Below are 9550 nucleotides of genomic sequence, written 5' to 3'. Positions count from 1 at the left end.
GCGACATCATCACTAGTTTTTCCTTCTTTCTCCTAGCTCTTCAAACCACAGCCCAGCAAATCTTTCTAAACAACAATTGCCAAAACGAAAAAGGTAACTACTTAAATCACAATATTGAGTACTAGACCATATCTCTAGCTATATACCACGATTGATGGCGATGGCGACATCAGTAGTTTTTCCCCTCCTTTGTTACATCTTCATTATTCTCGTCGCTCAACAAGCCACAGCTCAGAGAACCGCTTGTGTTGATGACAAAGGTAACTACACCCTTAACAGTACCTACCATGACAACCTCAATCACCTCCTCTCAACTCTTCCAAGCTCCCAAAACGACAACGGCTACGGCTTTTACAATCTCTCTTACGGCAACTCACCCAATCAAGTTTACGCAATTGGACTATGCCGCGGAGATATCATGCCCAACGCCTGCCAGAGCTGTCTTAACGAGTCCACACATCTTCTCCGAGAGCGCTGCCCCAATCAGAAGGAGGCACTGGCATGGTACGACAATTGTATGTTGCGCTACTCTGATCGCTCCTACTTTGGAGTCATGGAAACTAGTCCACAGCTTATTCTCCGTAACACCCAAAACGTGTCATCCGATTCCGGTACTGTGGAGGCATATTCCCAAGCTCTTAGGAGCTTATTAGATGATTTGAAAAACCGAGCTATGACTGGTGGTTCTCTTCGAAAATTTTCTGTTGATAATGTTACAGCTCCAGCGTTTAAAACCATATATGGACTTGTGCAGTGCACACCTGACCTGTCCCAGATGGACTGCAACAATTGTTTGGATACAGCATTTGGGATCATTCCGGGATGTTGTAATGGGAAAATAGGGGCACAAGTACACCTCGGCAGCAGTTGTATAATTAGATATGAGGATTACCTTTTCTATAATTCTACGGCCGCTGACGCTCCGCCACCATCCATACCGACACTACCACCAACGAAATCTCCTCCTCCGCCACCGAAAAACGCCGGTACACAAAGGAGCACATATATAATTATTTACTCTTAACTTTGTTTATGTGTAACATTTTTATTGTCATCTTATTTACGTAGAATATGTTTTCTTTGTGAGACTACTTACTTTATAAAACTCATGTGTCGTCAATTTTTGAATTTTGCAGAAACGAAGAGTAACACACCAGCGAGAACAATCGCTATTGTTGCTGTGTCTACTGTTGTTTTTCTGGGTCTAATCATCTTCGCAACCACATGTGTGTGTTTAAGACTGAGGAGGAAAAAGAAAATAGCTCAAAGTAAGTATTTGACCAGACCAATATTTACATATCTTCATGTTTTCAAAGCTATTCTTTTCTTATCTTAAAACCAAAAATTAATTTATAACCGAAGAGAGGCATTAAAGAATCATGGTCAATTTCTTTTATTCAAAAAGAAATATATATAGTAGTTTTTAAAATTAATCCGGGATAAATTTAGTATTAGACATTTTATAAAGTATTTAACTTGACCTTAGTTAATTTGACTCTTTTTTCCTAGGCACGTGATTAAAATTTGGTAATCTAGTGTGGCCTGATTTTTTATTTTGAAAAACTGAATTTAAAATGAGGTGCCAAATAGATATATGCCCTACTAGAGTCAAATATAATATTATGTATTATATTTTTTAAAACTTGCAATCATTACGTACATACTATAAAGTGATGGTTTATAGAAATGGAATTTTCTGGCTTGGTTGTTCCAGACAATCACCCCACAGACGAACCTGTGGACGAAATTGAAAGCGAAGAATCCTTGCAATACAGTTTTGAGACTATCAAACTTGCTACGGATAATTTTTCTGAAGGAAATAAGATTGGAGAGGGTGGATTTGGTGCCGTTTACAAGGTAAGGCAATTTGCAAGTATTAAATTATACATCATCTATTTGACATAAATTTTCTATGTCCAATTCATTTGTATGATTCTTTATCTTTTTTGATATGTTTCAGGGTAGGCTCTCTAATATGGACAAGATATAGCAGTGAAAAGATTGTCTATGGGATCAGCCCAAGGTGATATTGAATTTAAAAATGAGGTAATGCTAATTGCAAAGCTTCAACATCGTAATCTTGTTAGACTCCTCGGTTTCAGCTTGGAAGGAAGTGAAAAGCTCCTTATCTATGAGTTTGTTCAAAACGCAAGTCTTGATAATTTCATATTTGGTACGGTTGCATATTCCTCACTTTTGTTTTGTAAGATGCTTCATTTTGTGGTTTTATCGTTGTTAAAATCATGTACTTGTATTTATGAATATGTAGATCCAAGAAAGCGTGCAAATTTGGATTGGAATAGTCGTTACAAAATAATAGGAGGCATGGCTCGAGGACTCCTTTATCTTCATGAAGATTCTCGTTTGAGAATTATCCATCGAGATCTCAAAACAAGTAATATCTTGTTAGATGAAAAAATGAATCCTAAAATTTCAGATTTTGGAACTGCAAAGCTTTTTGTTATTGACCAAACTCAAGGCAATACAAGTCGTGTAGTAGGAACATAGTAAGTATATATCTATAATCATGCTATCTTTGTTTAAAATTAGTTTCCTTCTAGTCATTTTAATTGTATAGCCAGCTTCCAAAAATCAATATTTTGACGTAATTAAAATAATAATCATAATTATTAATAAACACTAATTATATTAATGTTTTGTTGTATTTACAGTGGATATATGGCTCCAGAATACATCTTGTATGGACAATTTTCAGTCAAATCTGATATATATAGTTTTGGTGTATTACTTTTAGAAATAATAAGTGGACAGAAAAACAATTATATTCGCCAAGGAGAGCATACGGAAGATCTTATAAATTATGTAAGTACATGTTTACTGCGACTCAAGAGTAACCCTTAGTTATTTTTCTGAAAAAAAGTTTTAACTTTTGTTTATTATTGCTACAGGCATGGAGAAATTGGAGAGAAGGAAATGCTTTAAATATAACAGATCCACTTATGGGAGTTGGGTCGGGATCTGAAATAATAAGATGCATCCACATTGGATTATTATGTGTCCAAGAAAATGTAACAGACAGACCAACGATGAAGGCTATTGTTCTTATGCTAAACAGTAACTCTCTTTCTCTGCCAGTGCCCTCAGAGCCAGCTTTCTTTATGCATACTAACAGTGGATCAGAAATGCCACTGCCATCCGATGTCATTTCTAGTTCTGTAACTGAATGAGCAAATCATTCAAAAATTGATGAGTCTATTAAAAATTTCTTTTGACACTTTAATTACTGAACTCTACCCTCAATATAACGATAATACATGTATACATATATTATGAGAATGGTTGTACGAGCTTAAATGTTCACTACATTTTTTTTTTCTTGTAATTCTTTTTTATGAAGTATAGTGAAAATTTGAAAATAAAATTGTTTGGAACATCATATGTTTTTCTATTTTTGTAACAGTTATTGCAACTAATGGTGTATCTATAATTATTGCAACATAAGATTAAGGCTTCTAATAAAGAGTACAACTTATAACTGTCTTATTTTAATTTACTCATGCCGAAGATCATATATCATAAATAACTGTGGAATCCTGCATCGATCAGAATCTTTTAGGCAAATATGCTTGGACATTGCTATTATGTATATATCTAATTTAAACAATATTTTTAATATATCTAATAAATATATAAGTTACACATATATTTTAACAAAAAAAAATTGATTAATTATTTAATACTTTTATAATATAATTATAAATTAATCTATATTTTTATTTGAAATATGTACATGTCATAATCAAATATATATATTTAAAAAAAAAATTAAAATATGCATTTGGAGTATTAGTTGCCATTGTCATTTTGGGGTATGGGAAGGGTGGAGAGGGGGTGATTGAGATTATCATGGTAGGTGCTGTTAAGGGTGTAGTTACCTTTTGTTGTTAAAACAATAATAGTCCTGGGCTGTGGCTTGTTGAGCGACGATGATATGAAAATGAACAAAGTATATATCGAAAGAAAAAAACAATAGTGATTTCATCGTCTCCATCAATCGCGGTGGCTGGGATATTGCTAGAGATATGGTCCAATTAATAATGTGATACACTATGTTTTATAAGACAAGTGCCTCCAAACTTTTTCATTTTACATTCCCTTTCATACTTATAAATGGACTTTTCTTTCTGATGACTTTTATTGAAAGAAACACGTCAAAGCTACTAATTATTATATTATCAGAGACTTGGTGTACTCGTGAGAACTAAACCAACGTACGAAACAAGCTCACTCAATTCGATCCACACCATTCATTCTTAATTAGAGATCACTCAGTATTGTACAATAAATGGAAATAATCCTAACTCGAAAAATCTTCCAAACTTGACCAAAATTGATTTTCCATGCGTTTGGTTCAAGATCGATCAATTGGTCAAGCACTATACAATACTTATACCAACGTGAACGCAGGACTTTAATTTACATTGACTTCGAAAAACCTCCAAATTAACTTGCTATATATGAGCGTATGGACCATGCAAGTTGAAAAGCTAGAGGACTAGCTATTATATATTATTATATTTGAATTGCTCAAAGAGACAAAGGAAAGGTAGAAAAATATCAGTATTAGTGCTCCAGTTATTAATTAATGCTATTATTATGAATAAAAGCCTGTCTGGCTCGCGCGTAGCGCGGTGTTATTAGTGATATAATACTTATTTGTAATAATTTGGCAGAAAAATATACACACAAAACTCTGCATTATTGTAAACAAAAAAAGATAACGTGCCTCACTTGCAGTCAATAAAGAGAAGAGAAAAGTCAGCATTATCTGCATTATTGTGCATTATTTCACAATATATTGGTAAGGGTACTGATTTTTCTCTCTTCTTTGTCCAACTCATTTATAATATCCTGCATTATTGGGCTCTGCTAATCAACTTGGTCCATAAATGTCCCGTGTTTCACACGTTGATATAAGTCTGTTCTATGTATCCCCATAGTGATTATACAATATTTATGTTGAATTAAGTGGTCCTCTGTTGGACTTAATGGTATGGATCGAATTCATTAGTAGTCTTGGTGTGTTACTTTTAATAGAAGTCTAACAGAAAGACAATTGTTTTCGGCGTGGAACGCGTACGAATAACAATTCTTTGTTCTTTTAAGCTATGCAAGTAGAACTTCATTAAAATACAAGAATAATATTCTTGTTGAACTTTTAACTAAATTATGGGAATTTTACATTTAAATAAAGTTCAAGTAAATCCGTACTTTAAAAAATTCCATATACGTAAAACTATATGAAGAGATAAAGCTTGTAATTTTTTAGGCCCTTACCTTAATAAAATCACAATATTGAGTACTAGATCATATCTCTAGCTATATACCACGATCGATGGCGATGGCGACATCAGTAGTTTTTCCCCTCCTTTGTTACATCTTCATTATTCTCGTCGCTCAACAAGCCACAGCTCAGAGCCCCGCTTGTGTTGATGACAAAGGTAACTACACCCTTAACAGTACCTACCATGACAACCTCAATTACCTCCTCTCAACTCTTCCAAGCTCCCAAAACGACAACGGCTTTGGCTTTTACAATCTCTCTTACGGCAACTCACCCAATCAAGTTTACGCAATTGGACTATGCCGCGGAGATATCATGCCCAACGTATGCCAGAGCTGTCTTAATGAGTCCACACATCTTCTCCAAGAGCGCTGCCCCAATCAGAAGGAGGCAGTCGCATGGTACGACAATTGTATGTTGCGCTACTCTGATCGCTCCTACTTTGGAGTCATGGAAACTAATCCACCACTTATTCTCTCTAACACCCAAAACGTGTCATCCGATTCCGGTACTGTGGAGGCATATTTCCAAGCTCTTAGGAGCTTGTATGATAATTTGAAAAGCCGAGCTATGACTGGTGGTTCTCTTCGAAAATTTTCTGTAGATAATGTAACAGCTCCAGGGTTTAAAACCATATATGGACTTGTGCAGTGCACACCTGACCTGTCCCAGATGGACTGCAACAATTGTTTGGATACAGCATTTGGGATCATTCCGGGATGTTGTAATGGGAAAATAGGGGCACAAGTACACCTCGGCAGCAGTTGTAAATTTAGATATGAGGATTACCTTTTCTCTAATTCTACGGCCGCTGATGCTCCGCCACCATCCATACCGACACTACCACCAACAAGATCTCCTCCTCCGCCACCGAAAAACGCCGGTACACAAAGGAGCACATATATAATTATTTTCTCTTAACTTTGTTTATGTATAACATTTTTATTGTCATTTTATTAAGTTCGTAGCATATGTTTTCTTTGTGAGACTACTTACTTTATAAAACTCAGGTGTCATCAATTTTTGAATTTCTCTTGCAGGAACGAAGAGTAACACACCAGCGAGAACAATCATTATTGTTACTGTGACTACTGTTGTGTTTCTGGGTCTAATCATCTTCGCAAACACATGCGTGTGTTTAAGACTGAGGAGGGAAAAGAAAATGGCTCAAAGTAAGTATTTGATCAGACCAATATTTATATATTTTCACGTGTTCAAAGCTATTCTTTTCTTATCTTAAAGCCAAAAATTAATTTATAACCGGAGTGGTATTAAGAGAATCATGGTCCATTTCTTTTACTAAAAAGCCTGTAGTAGTTTTTAAAATGAATCCGGCATAAATTTAGTATTTGATATTTTATAAAGTATTTAACTTTGGTTAATTTGATTTTGTTTTCCTAGGGACGTGATTAAAATTTGGTAATCTAGAGTGGCCTGATTTTTTATTTTGACAAACTGAATTTAAAATTAATTGCAAAATATGCAGATATATGCATGCCCTGTTGAAAATTAAGATGAATTTGGGGGAGAACTTGAAGACTTTGTTGAACATTAATAATGTTAATATGAGAGATAATATTTTGTCTAGAGGAGCAGCCCAAGGTGATCTCGAATTCAAGAATGAGGTCATGTTAGTTGCCAAGCTTCAACACCGCAATCTTGTTAGGCTTCTTGGTTTCAGCTTGGAAGGAAGTGAAAGACTTCTTATCTATGAGTTTGTCCAAAATGGAAGTCTAGATCATTTCATATTTGGTACAATTGCATTAATTCCTATGATAATTATGATTCAAAGCATAATTAATAATCATAGAAAATAAACACATATTGATTAATATGCACTTTATTTATATATTTATCCTTGAAAAAATCATACTTGTGTATATGAATATGCAGATCCAAGGAAGCGTGCAAATTTGGATTGGGATAGTCGTTACAAAATAATAAAAGGTGTGGTTCGAGGACTCCTTTACCTTCATGAAGATGCTCGTTTGAGAATTATCCATCGAGATCTCAAAGCTAGTAACATTCTTTTAGATGATGAAATGCATCCTAAGATATCAGATTTTGGAACCGCGAGACTTTTTGTTGTTGATCGAACTCAAAAAAGTACCAGTCGAATAGTTGGAACATAGTAAGTAAACATAATATCTAAAACTAACAAGGCTACTTATTGTTCTTCGACTAATAATGCCATCTTATAATATTAGTTTCCTTTCTAATAATTATTTGTTTGGCATAATTATTATCAACTTCCACATCTTAATAAAGTTTGATGCAACTAGTAATAGCACAATTATAGATCATTTAGACGATTTCCATGTCGAATAAATACCAATACTAATTTTTAATTTATTATATTTGTAGTGGATATATGGCTCCAGAATATGTCATGTATGGACAATATTCTGTCAAATCCGATGTATTTAGTTTTGGTGTATTATTTTTAGAAATAATAAGCGGACAGAAAAGAAATTGTTTCTGTCAAGGAGAAGAAACAGAAGACCTTTTAAGCTATGTATAATTTACTAAGAATTAAGAGTACTATATATATTAATGAAAGAACTTTAAAATAAATATCATTATTGTTGCAGACATGGAAACATTGGAGGAAAAAAAATATGCTACAAATATAGTAGATCCATTGATGAAAGTTGGGTCAGCAAGTGAAATAATGAGGTGTATTCACATAGGACTATTGTGTGTACAGGAAAATTTAGTTAACAGACCAACCATGAATACTATTGCTCTCATGTTAAATAGCAGCTCTGTTTCTCTCCCATTACCCTCAAAACCGGCTTTCTTTATGTATAGCAACATGGGATCAGATATGTCATTACCATCAGATTTCAATTCAAGAATAAATCAGCCTGAGAGAGCGTCTATAAATGAAGCATCAATCAGTGAACTTTTCCCTCGCTAGTGTGTTGTTGAATATATATAACTTAAAGTTACAACATGCATGGTCTTTGTTATCATTATTCCTCTAAGTTTGTATCATTTTCTCGGTCTAGAACCACAATTTCTGTCTCATATTTATTGTTCAACCAATAACATTTTAACATGTGAATTAAACTATTTAATTGATGTAAATGTTTTTTAAAGGAGAATATTCATTAATGTAAATGTTTACTCATAAAAAGTGATGAAAAATGCTACATATTTATAGAAGTTATTTTTTCTAGAAAATTCTAGTTAAATTTTTTTCTAAACTAAAGAATTAGAAAAATCTAGATATGTTTAGAATGAAAAGTAACTAGATTAATATAGAAATATTTTTGTAAAAGTCGATTTGTTATCACCGACCTTAACCACTATATATATGTGGTTGTATAGCAAATGTATATACAAATCAAATAAAGTCTATTTTCCTTGAGCCTTATCTTTTCTATAGGGCTGAACATTTAACCCGCAAAACCCGAAAACTCGACGAACCTGATCGACCCGAGCCCGCAAAACCTAGTTTTAGCCCAAATCTGAAATTTTCGGGTGCACCCGAACCGATCCAAAGACATTCGGGTGCAATGGGATTCTCTGAAACAGTTGAAGAGATTGAGACAGAGATTATGAATGATCAAAATGATGACTTTGATCATTTCAATCCATTAGATGAGTTGCTTGGCAATACAAGTTGCATAAACACTCCAACTTCTACAACACAAATAGGCAAAAGAGGTAAAAAGAGGGCTAGGACTGAAGATCCATTGATTGATGTACTGACTGATACAGTAAAACAATTTACTACCTTGCAAGCTAAAAATGGTGAGAACATGAAAATACTTATTGATTGTTGTGGTATTTGTAATCCACATAAAAGAATCAAGAAGTCTTAACTATACGATAGTTAATGTTAATATAGTTAAGGTGGTTAAGTTAGTTAATAGTCTCGGGTTAGTTTAGTCTTTTGCTCTCTATTTAAACCGTTGGTTAGAACTCTTTAGAGGGTAGAGTATTATGAGTTAGTGAGATTGATTCATACTGAATCATAGCTAAGGAGATTAAAGTCTGAACAAGAATCACTTTTCTTGTTCTCAAGTGATTTGAGAGGCAAAAGTTTTCCCGAGAGTATTTTTTGTATTTGTTCATGATCATGGTGTTTTGATCATTGAGAGATTGAGCTGCTGTAATCAAGAGTTGTATACACATTGTATCAAGATCAATAAAGGGGAGAAACTGGAAGTAGGAACTACCATTTGGCCGAACCAGTATAAAACTGTTTGTGTTTCTTGCTTTATTTTCTTTTCTGTT

General features: G+C 34.0%; 1 protein-coding gene and 1 pseudogene across 2 annotated transcripts; both read left to right on the top strand.

Moving 5' to 3' along the window:
• Window positions 1–3375, top strand: LOC133794270 (cysteine-rich receptor-like protein kinase 26; annotated as a pseudogene).
• Window positions 3376–5024: 1649 nt separating this feature from the next.
• LOC133794273 (cysteine-rich receptor-like protein kinase 29) lies at window positions 5025–8380 on the top strand. Of its 2 annotated transcripts, none has more exons than XM_062231479.1 (4): window positions 5025–6188; window positions 6346–6477; window positions 7199–7436; window positions 7670–7854. In XM_062231479.1, the coding sequence occupies exons 1-4, from the start codon at window positions 5357–5359 to the stop codon at window positions 7824–7826; spliced, it is 1359 nt and encodes a 452-aa protein (XP_062087463.1). In that variant the 5' UTR covers window positions 5025–5356; the 3' UTR covers window positions 7827–7854. The 2 variants fall into 2 exon arrangements, with proteins under 2 accessions (XP_062087463.1, XP_062087464.1); XM_062231480.1 differs by lacking the exon at window positions 7670–7854 and adding an exon at window positions 7897–8380 and having other exon boundaries at window positions 5029–6188.
• Window positions 8381–9550: the final 1170 nt, after the last annotated feature.

This window comes from Humulus lupulus, chromosome 8 (genome assembly GCF_963169125.1).
Source record: "Humulus lupulus chromosome 8, drHumLupu1.1, whole genome shotgun sequence".
NCBI lineage: Eukaryota > Viridiplantae > Streptophyta > Magnoliopsida > Rosales > Cannabaceae > Humulus > Humulus lupulus.
This window is presented reverse-complemented; position numbering and strand designations above follow the sequence as displayed.

Bases quoted from the DNA above. Each gene is read 5' to 3' on its own strand.
- LOC133794273 (XM_062231479.1), top strand. From the start codon at position 5,357: ATGGCGATGGCGACATCAGTAGTTTTTCCCCTCCTTTGTTACATCTTC. The intron at 6,478-7,198 runs GTAAGTATTTGA...ATGAATATGCAG, and splicing joins GGAAAAGAAAATGGCTCAAA to ATCCAAGGAAGCGTGCAAAT. The intron at 7,437-7,669 runs GTAAGTAAACAT...TTATATTTGTAG, and splicing joins AGTCGAATAGTTGGAACATA to TGGATATATGGCTCCAGAAT.